Source organism: Chelmon rostratus, chromosome 22, assembly GCF_017976325.1.
Source record: "Chelmon rostratus isolate fCheRos1 chromosome 22, fCheRos1.pri, whole genome shotgun sequence".
In the NCBI taxonomy this organism is placed as follows: Eukaryota; Metazoa; Chordata; class Actinopteri; order Chaetodontiformes; family Chaetodontidae; genus Chelmon; species Chelmon rostratus.
The window spans coordinates 10,397,496-10,410,389 of NC_055679.1; the positions used below are offsets into that span (position 1 = coordinate 10,397,496).

At 44.6% G+C, this 12,894-nt stretch overlaps 2 protein-coding genes across 2 annotated transcripts; both read right to left on the minus strand.

Annotated features, from left to right (window-relative positions):
• Positions 1 to 1,389: 1,389 nt before the first annotated feature.
• On the minus strand, positions 1,390 to 6,827 carry lmod2b (leiomodin 2 (cardiac) b). The gene is made up of 6 exons (XM_041963904.1): positions 6,263 to 6,827; positions 5,529 to 5,975; positions 4,809 to 5,069; positions 4,456 to 4,665; positions 3,551 to 3,997; positions 1,390 to 1,751 (listed from the first exon to the last, which is right to left on the minus strand). The coding sequence occupies exons 1-6, from the start codon at positions 6,536 to 6,538 to the stop codon at positions 1,725 to 1,727; spliced, it is 1,668 nt and encodes a 555-aa protein (XP_041819838.1). The 5' UTR covers positions 6,539 to 6,827; the 3' UTR covers positions 1,390 to 1,724.
• Positions 6,828 to 8,858: 2,031 nt separating this feature from the next.
• Positions 8,859 to 12,874, minus strand: asb15b (ankyrin repeat and SOCS box containing 15b). The gene is made up of 13 exons (XM_041964442.1): positions 12,768 to 12,874; positions 12,509 to 12,561; positions 12,227 to 12,358; positions 11,920 to 12,087; positions 11,560 to 11,666; positions 11,329 to 11,467; positions 11,042 to 11,213; positions 10,447 to 10,607; positions 9,912 to 10,056; positions 9,658 to 9,813; positions 9,435 to 9,537; positions 9,124 to 9,277; positions 8,859 to 9,028 (listed from the first exon to the last, which is right to left on the minus strand). The coding sequence occupies exons 1-13, from the start codon at positions 12,872 to 12,874 to the stop codon at positions 8,859 to 8,861; spliced, it is 1,767 nt and encodes a 588-aa protein (XP_041820376.1).
• Positions 12,875 to 12,894: the final 20 nt, after the last annotated feature.

The window sequence follows — 12,894 nt, forward strand, 5'->3', positions numbered from 1 at the left end:
CTCCAGCATCTAAGATTTCTGAATTAACAACAAAACAAGACTGCATTTAAGAAACGCTGAAGCACAGCAATCATAAAAGTGATTATTTGAATTTGGTAGCTCCCTTTGTTAAAATGGTTTCAGATCAGCAGTCAAGCCTCTGGTCTGGAATGTCAAAACTTCACACATGCAAATGAGCACGTCACCATGCGAGCTTGCATAATAATCTGTGTTTTCAGTTGCGCTGCAATGCAACATAACGAAAAAACTTGTCAGGTTTTGAGTGCCAATCTGGTGCGATTTAATTGTCAGTTTCAGGGAATGCATCTAAAAACTTCTGATATACACTGGGAAATGGTTTGCCATCATTTAGCTTGTGGTTGTATTTGTATTTGTTGTTGTTGTTGCTGCTGCCACCCCTCAGGCCCTGACCGTGTCTTTGAACAGCTGAGCTGTGGATCTAGGAGTCAGGGAACTCTTCCAATACACATAAACAAATGCAGGACCAGGATTAGGATGACCAGTACGAATAGCTCACATCCCTCAGTCTCTTGCTTTCACTCTCTCATCTGTCAACCCCCTCTCACATGCTCTTGGTCTCTCCCTCCCATCCTGTCACCTCTCTCTCTCTCTGTTTGATGGGTTATTTAAAGTGAGGAAATATACACACAAAAAGAAAACCAGTAGCCTCTGGTGGCTAATGTAATGCTCTCTACTTGCTTTACTGTAACAGTGTAAGCATTAGCATTATCACATATTTGTCACTTGTGGAACATCGTGGCAGCTGTTTGGCAAGAATTACAAAGGCCAGCTTTAGAGGATGTATGAAAGAGGGCTGTTCTCTCACTAAAAGCCAAACTAAGTGACAGTCGTGGGATACAAGAGTCATAAAGTCAGCAAACTGACTCAGTGAAGTCAGTTACAAATAAGTTTGCTAACATTTGCTGACAGTAGCCATCCTAAAATATTGGTCATACCAGACCAAATTAGGAGTTATTGTGTTATTGTTATTCTTTCAAAAGCTGCATTGTCTGGCTAGTGCAGCTTTTAAGCAGCCCACAGCTTTTTGATTTGATCTTGCGTTTAAAGTGGTGTCAGTGGTACTTAGTGGTGAGTGTCTATTCTTTCCCTTCACTTGTCATGCTTTGTGCATTGTTCAAGCAAAGTGCGCAAAAGCCTAATACGTGCTGACTGGAGTGGGTGTATTGTGAGTGTGTCGGAGTGGGAAAATGCATCAGTGGTGCTTGACCGGTGAGCTGACTCACTGATAAAAAAAAACAGCGGCTGTGTGCGCTTCCAACGCTGCTGCATAACAGCCTGACCCTTCTCTTTGAAATGGAACTCGTCCAGTTACCAAAGAATAAGAAAACAGTCTACAAACAGTATGAGCAGTATTGTAAACACTCTATATTTAGAAATCAACACATAATTCCACCAACAACGGATCGTATTTACAACTTTACAAGAAAACAGTGAATTAGAAAACTTATCAGTCAACTCATCAAAGTACAAATACCATTTTCAATTATGCATTAATACTTAAAAAAAACCCTTTAACATGAGTAAAATGTAAAGCTATTTTTGCAGTGCAAATTTCCAGTATGTTTTCTTTCTCATGAGTAAGAATTCAGTTTTTGCCTCTTCACCTTGTGTTTTCATCATTCTTTGTTACTCCATCGTCATCATGATGCAGACTCCCCAGTTTCCGTGGCAACTAACAGGCCTTTCCTTTATTCCTGCTTGTATTATCGTAGGTGATGAGGGACTTCCACCTGGAAAATGGCAATGCTACGTCAGTTTTCAGCGGAGGCCATAAAAATATTTCGAAGGCATTCATGCTTTTAAAGAATTTTGATGGTGCTGGCAAAGACAGGAATGAGAGGAATGACATGAGTCAGTGGTCATGACTGAGAAACATCAAAAAGTTAGCAATTATGACTTCTGAGTCAAGGCTACAAGAATGTAGTTTTCAAGCCACACTTCCCATGAAATGGCCTCTTTTCAGTAGAAGAAGTGAAACTAGTTATCTTCTTTTACTACTATTCTTTTAACTTGAAAACAACTTTTATCGGTTGTGAAATTTTCATGTTGCAACGTTAACAAATGTCGAGCAAGTTAAAGAAAAGAAAAGAAAAGAAAAGAAAGGCCTGCTGTCCACAATGCCATAGCCAGAAAGCAGTTCGTTTAGCTGAGTTTAGCTCATCTTAACATAAAGACCAGAAACAAGGGGAAACAGCTAGCTAGCATGCCACATCTTGTTTATTTACTCTGTATACTGTACATGATGCTATAGCCAGAAACTGGTTAGTTTATTTTATCTTAACATAAAGACCGGAAACAGCTAGCTAACATGCTACATCTCATTTGTTTAATGTGCATATTGCACATGATGCTATAGCCACCCTTTAGTGTCTTGACATGAAGACCAGAAACAGCTAGCTAACATTTTACATCTTGTTTGTTTCATGTCGTGTTGGGCGTAAAACGAACAGGTTGTGGTTTCAGGAGATGCAACCTGTTGTTGGAGGAGTGGTAGACAGGTTTTGTTACCTTTAGACAGAGGTAAGCTAGTTATTTCCCCCTGTTTCAAGTCTTGTGCTATGTTAAGATAACCATGCTGCTAACTATGCACCTTTGTTGGCTTTTAAGATGAGTGCAGTATATTACACAATGCAGTCATTTACACGGGCTTCTTATTATAACCGTTGATATGCTTGTGAACCCGGCCTTTGCATCAGATATGTGCGTGATGTCCTCAGTGGCGTCAACAAATGAAGTGTTAGAGGGCTGTTTGGTTGAATGTGTGCTGTTGCCGTGTGCTGTGGTAACGTGTCATATCTGTCTTTATCAAAGCTCCACTGAACAGTTTTCTATAAATACCTGCACTAAGTGGCAGGAATTTCACAGCTAGACCCCGCCATCTGAGGGCAGAGCCGATTTTCCACTCTAACAATTTAACAAGCTGTTCTAAAGCTTCAGCCAAGGTACTACTTGTCTCCCATGATAATAACAAAAAAACAGACAGTAACAGCAGCATGCTGTTATGAACAATTCTATGAAATAAAGCTGAATGCTCTCTTATTTGTTCATCTCACTGTGCTTGTCATCCATCCATCTTTTTTCTCCATATCAGCTCATCCTCCTCTCAGGGTAAGAATACTCGCCAGGCTTGGCTGCCATTATTATTGGCTATCATTTGGCTTTTCTGTATCTCTTGCTCTCTCTGGCTGCAAAAGCATTGTGAACCTACCACAGTGCTGGCTGGTGGTAAGCAGCCTTTTGCCTGCCCACCCCAGTGTAGAGACAGTACATACCATGTCAGCCACAGAGATGACTCAGACACCACTGACTCTGTGTCATCCTCATCTAAATTAAACTACTTGTTCAATTGGCCTGTAGAAGGACTCTTCAGTTTTGAATTAAGCACATTGCTCAAGCTTTACTTTAATGCAGTAAATGGGGGACAATACCACCGATGACAGAACTAAAAACAATCAACTTCTTAAATTTGGACCATCACATAGAAAACATCATTTAAACATCCCTATTGTAGGCTAATCCTTCCACTCACCCGTTTCAAGTTGCGGATGCTGCTGTGGCGAATGGACTCCATCAGCTGATCGTGGGCCGACCTCATCGGCGTGGACGGCCTGCTGCTCTCTTCCCCTCTCCTCTCCACAGACACGGGCCTCAGCGCGTTCTTGAGCTCCTTCAGGATGCTACTCGTCTCGTCTCTGCCCGACTCCTTCAACTTCCCCTTCTTGCCCTTCTTACCTTTAGTCTTGGTCACCTTCTTGCTGCCCGCCTCGTGCTCCCTGATGACCTCCGCGATCATCCTGGTGGGCTTCTTCTCCCGCTGAGGGGGAGGCGGTGGTGGAGGCGGCGGAGGTGGAGGAGGGGGAGGAGGAGGTGGAGCAGGAGGGGTCTGTTTCTTAGCCAGGTCACTCCGGGGCAGTTTGGGTGAGGACCAAGGAGAGGCTCTGGGTGAGCTGTAAGGTGATGAGCGAGGAGTTCCTTTCTAGAGACAGAGGGAGGGAAATTACAAATATCTTTATAACCAGGAAAGGTCTGTGCTCTTGCTGATGCTGAAATTTGCAAGTGCATAAGGTCGGCGGACGAAATGTCAGTAAAATGATTCTCTCCCCATGTGCTACACTGCTTCATTTTGTTTTGCCCCATTGTTTTTCCATTTTCCAGTTCTGACTAATAGCCTGTCAGAATTTCCTGTAATTGTTTCCGAAAATTGGAAGCATCCAAAAACATGTTTTCACACCACAAATGAACTGAACCATGGTTCAATTTAATCCGAACCAAGAGCACCTCTTTTCCTTGTACCACTGTTGGGCTGTTTGGTTGGTACCATGGAGAACAAAAGAAAAGCAGAATGCACTTCTCAGCCAGTGGGACATTGTCCATCCAGACCAATCAAAAATAAATCTATTTTATTAGACATGTCTCATGATGGAGCAACATTACCAGTGCGCTGGTTCTGGGGTTAACAGCTCCCTCTGACGCCCCCTGTTGCTGCTGCTGTCTCTGCTCCTGCAACCGTTTCTGTCTCTGGAAGTCCTGGTTCCTAGTAAGGATCCCTGTCATGCTCATCCTGGGACCAGGCAGGTTGAACTGGTAACCTAGCTTGATCAAGGTGCAGTTTTCCCTCAGAATCTTCACCATCTCCATCTCTACCTATAGGAGGAATTTTGAGGAAGGGAGACATTTTTAGACCTTGCACATGCAGGCAGACAAGAAGAACTGCTGACTAGAGTATGGTTGTTCAGGAAGGATTTGTTTGATTGAGATAAAATTTGAAGTGAGGGAAAAGAACTGACCTGTCCTCCACACATGTGTCTCTGGTTGTGGAACCGAAGCTCAGTCAGGGTGTTGTTCCCTGGAAGTGCTTGAACCAGAGCCATCACACCCTTCCCAGTCACATAGTTGGACTCTATATTCAGGCTGGTGATGGACGAGTTCTCCCTCAGCATCTTAGCAATGGCCAGAGCCACGGGGTCGTCGGCTCGGGTGTTCGCGAGGCTAAAGACCCGCACGTGTGTGTTGGACCTCAGCGCTTCAGCAAATCTGATGAGGGTTTCCTAAGACGTAAATGTTTGCAAGATTGTTTATATTTTCCAGAACATGGAGAACTTGTCACCACCACCACATAGAGCTCAAAGCGTATCATCATCCTAAAATGAGTAAAAAAGGGGAAAATAACCTTCTTAGCTAGGCTGCTACTTCCCTTTGAGTATGCTACAGGGTCTTGTCATAGGTTTCTTTGAGGAAACAGAAACCTTGCCAAAGCTGTTAACTGAGGACACCACGATTCTGTTTTGTTTTCCACTCATACCAAGGGTTTGTACCATATACGTAACTATGCCCGCCATTACATAACCATGGCAAGTTGCCTGGTTCTAAAAATAAGCTGGCATACAATCAAAAGTTACTCAACAGTAAAGAGCAGGATGCTAGCAGGCTGGAAGCTAACAAATGTCAACCACTGACCAAACCTCATAGCTAATCTGCTGTGTTTAACAGCATGTCTGTGTTCGTACCTGTGCGATATCGTCAATGTTGTTGAGATTAACCTCCGTGAGTTCAGAGTCGTTGCTAAGAACTCGTTGGAGAGCTTCATCTACGACGGTTGGGTTTCCGGTCGTGTTTGGGTCAGCAGGTGGAGGGGGAGGAGTCAGTCTCACAGGCTCCACCCTCTGTGGTTTCAGTAGCATCGGGGCGTCGGCCCGTGACCCCGGCGCCCCAGAATCCGTCGCAAGTTCAGGTTTTAATTTATTATCTTCTTCTTCCTCTTCCTCCTCTGTTAAAGCTTCCTCCTCTTCTTCGCTCTCCTCCTCCTCCTCTTCATCCTCCTCCTCTTCTTCCGTTTCTTCTTCCTTCTCCTTTTGCTCTTCACGCCTTTCCTGTTCTTTCTCATTTTCAGCATCTTTTTCATCTTCTGCTCCGCTGTTTTCTTCTGTCACACACTCCTCCTCTTGTTCTTCATCCTGCGTGTTGATGAATATTATTCAGTGTTTGAAATGCAATGCTGTAATTGTGAGCGTCTGTTTTCTTAAATATGGATGTAACATGTGTGTTGTAAAGCTAAATCAACACAGATGGTTTTTAGTGTTTGTTGATGATTTTTCCCTCTTATTAGTACTTTAATTGAATAACTTAGAAATTTAATACGGAATCTGTCTTGAATTCTCTCTAATACAACTTCAAACAAGCTGGCTTTGCCTCTGGCTCATTCCACAAATGCTAAGTAAACACAATTATAGTTACCACTGACCGGTTTGGAGTTTCCTCCACTTATCTCGTCCTCAAGCAGTCTACGTGTCTCATTTTCCCAATACTTCATGAGGGCCTCTCTGCTAAAGGTGCCCGTTGGGGTTTTGTCCGTCTGGTCTCTCTGTCTGAGTCCTATGGGCACGTTGGCATCAGGATCAATGTCCGCCAGCTCCTTTTCCAGCTCAGCCAGCTCTTCAGGGCTGAGGGAGGCCAAAAGCTCGTCCTCGTCGACATCTTCGTACTTACTCAGCTCTCGCCGGTACCCGAAACAGCTCATGGCCAAAGCGTGATTAGTACGAGCCAGTCAGTTCTTGATTCCTGATTCAGTCTAGACCCGAAAGTGAAGCAGCCGTGCGGGAATAGAGTTTCCAACACAAGACAGGGTCCACCGTGAGGCTGCTGGAGATCATCAGAGATTCAGACTCCAGTTGGTCCTTGCTGGGTGTAGTTGGTTGGAAGTACTGGGTCCAGCCAAAAGGTGCTTCTGATGGGAGCCCTCTCCAGTCTGAACCGGATCAGTCCTGGCTGGTTGTGTTGCTGTGCGGGAGAGTCTATGTGTGTGTGTGTCGCTGTCCTCTCCTCTCTAATCTCCACAGCTGCTGTTTAGGCTTTAAGAGAGGGATCAGAGGGGAGTACCAAAGTGTGGGCCCCATGATGCAGCGTCTTTTTTGGGAGGCACTGCTCTGAGAGACAGAGCCACAAAAAGCATGTGAGCTCAGAGACTGTGGCCTCTTAACGTAGCAGCCTATCACCACGGCCCGAGTGGCTTTGTTCATGGCCTAAAAAGACCATCTGGACCCAACAGAACAGAACATGAAAGATAAACAGAGATAACGTATCTCCCAGAAAGCAGCAGGGCTCATTGCAGGTCCATCCTTCCTTTGTTATTGTCAGTTGATTTGGATGATTTTAAAACTCTTATAACATGGCCAAGATATATTTGGAGGCAGGGACAAAGAGGAGAGTTGCACGCTGATTGGTTGATGGATATGTTGTTCTGATTCTTTTTTCAATAGATGAAGCTCATGTGACTTTTATTGTCTTCCCCTGACTGGTTGACTCAAGAATACGCACAAATAAAGCTCTAGCATCCAGTAATGAGTACAAGAATCCAGCAGGTTTTTAGCCATGCTAGCAGCTTTAGAGATGGCAGTGGTCGCTCTACTAATGTGGTCCAGACTGAAGTATCTCAACAGCTTTTGTATGAATTGCCATGAAATTTTGTAAACACACCCCCGCAAGGATGAATCTTTGAAGATCCCCTGATTTGACATCCCCATCAGCCTCAGCTGTACTTTGTGTTAAGCGCTAATTACCGAATATCAGCATCCTAACACACCAAACCAAGATTGGGAACATGGTAAATATTACACCTGCTAAACATCTGCCTGTTTAACACTAGCATCTAGCTTGAAGTAGGCTCACAGCCTCACAGAGCTGCTAGCATAGCTTTGGATTCTTTGTTTAACCCTTTCAAACGGATAACAAAGTGTGGGATCAGAATGGTGTCGAGACAGAAATGCGAATCAGGATGCAGCATTTAATAATTCTGAGAAGGAAGCTGTTGCATCACAGGATTTTTCTGCAGGAAGTTGATCCTATTTTGGTGTTTTTATTTCCTCTTTTGAAAAATATAAGTCTGCTTGAGAGCAGATTTACTCAGCTGGGCATGAATCGCTCAATCAACATGATTACTTTAATTGTCTCAGCCTGGCGTAGAGAAGGCAAAAGAACAGGAATTAGGCTGATTCAATTATGTCATGCTGTTGAGCATTGAGTGACAAGTTGTGGTTATGTTCAAGCAGGCCTGGCACTGTTATACACACTGTGGTATTAACACACGAAGAGAACAAAAACAGTTATATCACTGCTTATGTTTCAGCTTCAGTCAGTGAGCTCCAGGATACACATCGCTGCAGATCCAAAACATTTTGAGACACAAAAGTTAAACATTTTTTCATTTTTATTACAAAATGACAAAACATACTAGGAAAACCACATTATATTAAAGTAACAATACTGTTTTTTACTTATCAAACCCCATATTGACTACACATATTTAAAGACAGGCCAAAGGCAGAATACTGTTGTCCACCCACACAGGTGTTTTCACTTAACCTGCCTGATTAGACCTCTTCTGAAGGCTACATGGGCACATGCACACTGTGCTTGAGTGACGTGTCTCCCACACTCTCTTGCACCTGTTAGGGCGGGACAACTTGCACTTAAATCGCTCTGATTGGTTGCTGTTGTTTGGTGACCTCATAGAATGATCTGCCCATTTTCTCCTTGAGCAGTGGTGCAATTAGCGCAAAGTGAGGACACCTGTGTGGGTGTGCAGGGCTTTAAAGCTTTGTGAAGCATCCACCTCTAACATCAGCTGTATTAATGGTATTTTTTACAAGTTTGCAGTGCAGTCTAGAATATAATAATATTGAAAGAGACAGTTGGGCAACACAATTTTGTTTGTCTGAGGCATAATATAGTGCATCTGCTCAGGAAAAACTATGAAATACATTACCCTTTGGGGTATGTTTCAAGAGTGACGAGTGCTTTTTTCATTAGTGTTTCAATCACACGTATAAATAAAACGTGTTTCACACAGAGGAGAGGTCATCACACAGGTCATAGTCTCTGTAGGTCATGTAGTTCTTCAGTCTTGGAGGAAAATTGACAGCAGCCATGGCTTCAGGGTCATTCAGCGTCCTGAGGCTCATGTGACCTCTGATGACCAGTCGGCACAAGTGCTGCAGAGACCGTGGCTTGCCTGGAGACACGCAAACATACACCCTCAGTGGCTTGAAACATTCTTTAACATGCCAATGGCTGAACATCATGGATTTCTTTTAAAAACAGTTTTACTCAGTATGTCATGAATCTCATCCCACTCAGGCCTCGTCTTCAAGATGCGTTTAAGGGTGGGACAGATGCTCACATGGCTGACGTAGTCCAGGAGCATCCTTACAATGCTGCCAACCAGATGTGTCAGCCACGACACAGATACAAACTCACAGAACTGAAAGAGTGAAACACACCAGGGATGTGAATTATTGTATGTATTATGTGGTAGGCTCATCAATTGGTTGATTGGTTTATCTTTGCATGTGTACAGATCCACTCTGTATTCCTCTACTATGGAATCTACAGCAAATTATGCCTGAATTTGCTCTCACTGTGATGACGTTCGGTTGAGTGTAAATCTGGTAGGCTTGGTTATGGAGGTCAGTCCAGGTGCTATCCATTTCATCAACGTTACCATGGCAACACTGGAAACACCTACCAGAGACAGTGTTGCGAGGATGAAACCTTCAAATGTGCAATTTTATGAAAGACTTTTCAGTGCTTGAATCTGTTAAATATGTTAGAGCTCCTTCACTTCACAGATGGCGGACGTACTTGTGAGCTTGATATCCACTGTTGAGCAGCAGTCGCAGCATGACGTGGTCCCTCAGGCTGTACTGCAGTGCCGTGGGGAACACTGTGTTGCTGATCACCCTGAAGTAACAATTCACCTCTGCCCCATAGGACAGCAACAGCTGCACCAGATCATACCTGGAAATGGAGAGACGCCATTGTTTACTCCAGCGCAACCTCGCCGCCACCACATACGTTATAATGAATGAGAACAGGCGCTTATTTATGCGGCGCACCTCTCAGCGCGTATAGCGACCAGGATGCATCGTAGTGGGTCGAGGTCAGTTCTCGCTCCAGCTGCCAGCAGCATCTCAGCACAGGTCACGTCACCGTTGCATATAGCAAAGAACAGAGGAGACTTCCTGAGGTCGTCATAGTTCTCTGCAACAAGATTTACATTCCAGCAGGGGACAAGTTGTCTATGGCCAGTCTACAAGATGCATTATGACTATGAATTATTGTTGTATGATTTAATAGGGTGCATTTTGAAGGTCTATGCCAGTAGTTTCACTGTAGTTTAACTTATGTTCCTTAAGAAGTATTTATAAAACATTGCTTTTTAGAAAGCCCCTGCTATCAATATATGAAACTATCAGGAAAATCAGCTTACAGAGATTTGAAACTTTCTTGCGGTAGGTCGTCTATATCTGTGTCATCTGTGGTGCATTTAGGGGCGCTCTAAGATCTACGACAAACAAGGCTCATTGGGCATCTTTATTTTAAGAGTCATTAGTTTTTCAGCAAGTATGTGTGTGACAGAGTTTAGCGTACCAGAGATGTGTGTGTCTAGCAAGGCATTGACATTGCATTCTTTCTGGATAAGCAGCCGCAGACACTCAACCTGCCCCCCGTCAGCTGCTGAGTGGACGGGGTCCTGGCCTGAGAGACGGATGGCTCTCTTTGTGGTGATGGGGACGAGAGTCCTCAGGACTCTACAGAGTAAGAGAGAGCGGGAGGCAAACAGGAAGAGAGCGAGGGACAGAAACAGTGAAAAACAAATGCTAAAAGAAGAAAATTGTTCATTAGATTGTGGTTTTGAGCTGCAGTGTTGTTTGGTGGCGGAACTGAAAAACAGTGATAAACAGAAGGGTCTTTGTGGAAATGGCCACAGTGAAAACACTGCAGAGCTGTGAGGTGCAGAGAGAGACATGTTTCAGTCTGCAGTTCCATCAGTTTGGCTGCAAAATTGGAGGAAAGGAATGTTAATTTGTCTCCAGTCATTTCTGCACTTCTGGAACTGTGTGATCCATTAAAAATCAGATCCTTTCAAGCTTTTGGCATGAATTATTGGCACATTTAATGCACCAGGATGACTAGGTGCTCTTTTGCATTGTCACACAGCTTGGAGACATGAAGGTCAGCTCACAGTATGTGTCCCTCATATGCAGCTCTGTGGATGGGCAGCTGGTAGGCGTAGCTGGCTACATTCGGGTTGGCTCCGTGCTGTAGGAGCAGCTCGACACAGTCCAGGTTTCCAGATCCAGCTGCATCATACAGGACCGTGTCTCCATTGCTGGCCTGAGCATTCACGTCACCACCTAGTGGAGCGCAGGGAGAAGGCAACAAGGTCTGATGAGTGAGGAAAAAAGTGTTTCACCCAACTACTCAACACACAAACATGACATGACGTGAAGCATCACAGCAGTGTTTTACCATGCTGTATGAGTATATCCAAAGCTTCAGTGTTGCCATATTCAGCCGCGATCCCCAGAGGAGTCACCCCGTGACCGTCCCTTGCAGTTACTTTGGCTCCGTGTCGAAGCAGCAGCATCAGAATAGCTGGACAACCGACCTGGCGCGAGAGTTAGGAAGAAAGGACGTGAAGAAGGAAGGAACGACGGTGGAGAAGAAGGAAGTAGGCAGTATGGATGCAGTGCTGTTCACCTTTGCAGCTTCATGGGTGGCAGTCCATTTAGTGAGACACACCTGCTCCACAAAGGCCCCACCCATGACGAGGGATGCAACCATGTCGTATGATCTTTGTCTCACTGCTACAAAGTGAGGAAACCACAAGGTGATAGACTAATGGAGGAGTTATAATTGAAAACTTTAACAACAATGTTTGTTTTCAGGTGATTCTACAATGATGAAACTGAATCCTACACACCAGACCTTTAAAATAAGTCATTCCTAACAGTGCATTTTTGTAAAGTGGTAACCTATGAATAACGCCGTTCAGGAATATGCCGCTAAAAAGGGATATGTGACTGACTTTGTGTGCATTGCGTTGCGTTTGTGTGCTACCGATCAGCAGAGGAGACTCGTTCCTGCTGTTGGTGTTGTGAGGCGACGCTCCGTGCTGCAGCAGCATCCTGACGTTATCCACCAGGCCGGCCTCTGCTGCCAGGGTCAGGCACGTGTCCCCGTCCCCTGTCTGCTCCTCCAGGGTCAGCTCTGTGGACGCCAACACCGCTGCAAAAACACCAATAAGAGTATGTTAAAGTTACAGGCACTTTACATCTCCAGGTGTTCCACATCTGCATAAGTGGTCTCATGAAATTGCAGATGCTAGATGCTGTTTTTGTCGGCTTAACACCCAGCCTGTTCTCACCCTGCAGCACCACGTGCAGGACACCTCGCTGTGGCTGCACAGCTGCTGCGTGCAGAGGCAGCCGGCCCCTGCTGTCACTCTCTCTGTAGGCAGACGCACAACCTGTCAGCTCCTGCAGCGCGTGCACATCACCTGTGGAGACACGACCGAGACCCATGCAGGACACACGGGGAAACACCTGTAATACTAATGCCGTGGTGCTTCTTCCTTTCACAATTGTATGTCAGTAAGAATGGAGCATTGTGCCAAACAATGATAGATGGGGTTAAATGGGAACCTTACCTTTGTGAATAGCTGCCATTATCTTCATGAAGTCTTCACTGTTTGAGTCCTTCCTAGTGAACCAACAGTCAACAGTTGGCCAGTTTAGCAAAATCAATTCTACCCTTTTAGCTTCACAGCTGTTTTAGAGTTGATTGCCCTCAAATCATTTAATTCAGGATTTTCTCTCTTTTTGCAAAATTTCTTTACTAAACCATCAGTGAATTAATAAAATGATTAGAAGTGCTTTGCATTTTGCACACAGTTTGGACTCTCCTACCTGTTTGCGTGTCTGGAACATGGCGGCTTGTAGGCATCTTGAATGCTCTCTCGAATGGCAAACTCAATAAGTTCATCATTAATGCCTTCCTGCTCAAAGTCGTCCATTTCTGTATCAAGGGACACAA

Coding starts and splice junctions, on each gene's coding strand:
- lmod2b (XM_041963904.1), bottom strand. CDS start 6,538: ATGAGCTGTTTCGGGTACCGGCGAGAGCTGAGTAAGTACGAAGATGTC. Junction 3,998..4,455: donor ACCCCAGAACCAGCGCACTG/GTAATGTTGCTC, acceptor CTCTGTCTCTAG/AAAGGAACTCCTCGCTCATC. Junction 1,752..3,550: donor GCATCCGCAACTTGAAACGG/GTGAGTGGAAGG, acceptor GCCATTTTCCAG/GTGGAAGTCCCTCATCACCT.
- asb15b (XM_041964442.1), bottom strand. CDS start 12,874: ATGGACGACTTTGAGCAGGAAGGCATTAATGATGAACTTATTGAGTTT. Junction 11,667..11,919: donor CGAGTCTCCTCTGCTGATCG/GTAGCACACAAA, acceptor CTCACTTTGTAG/CAGTGAGACAAAGATCATAC. Junction 9,814..9,911: donor GTCGCTATACGCGCTGAGAG/GTGCGCCGCATA, acceptor CTCCATTTCCAG/GTATGATCTGGTGCAGCTGT.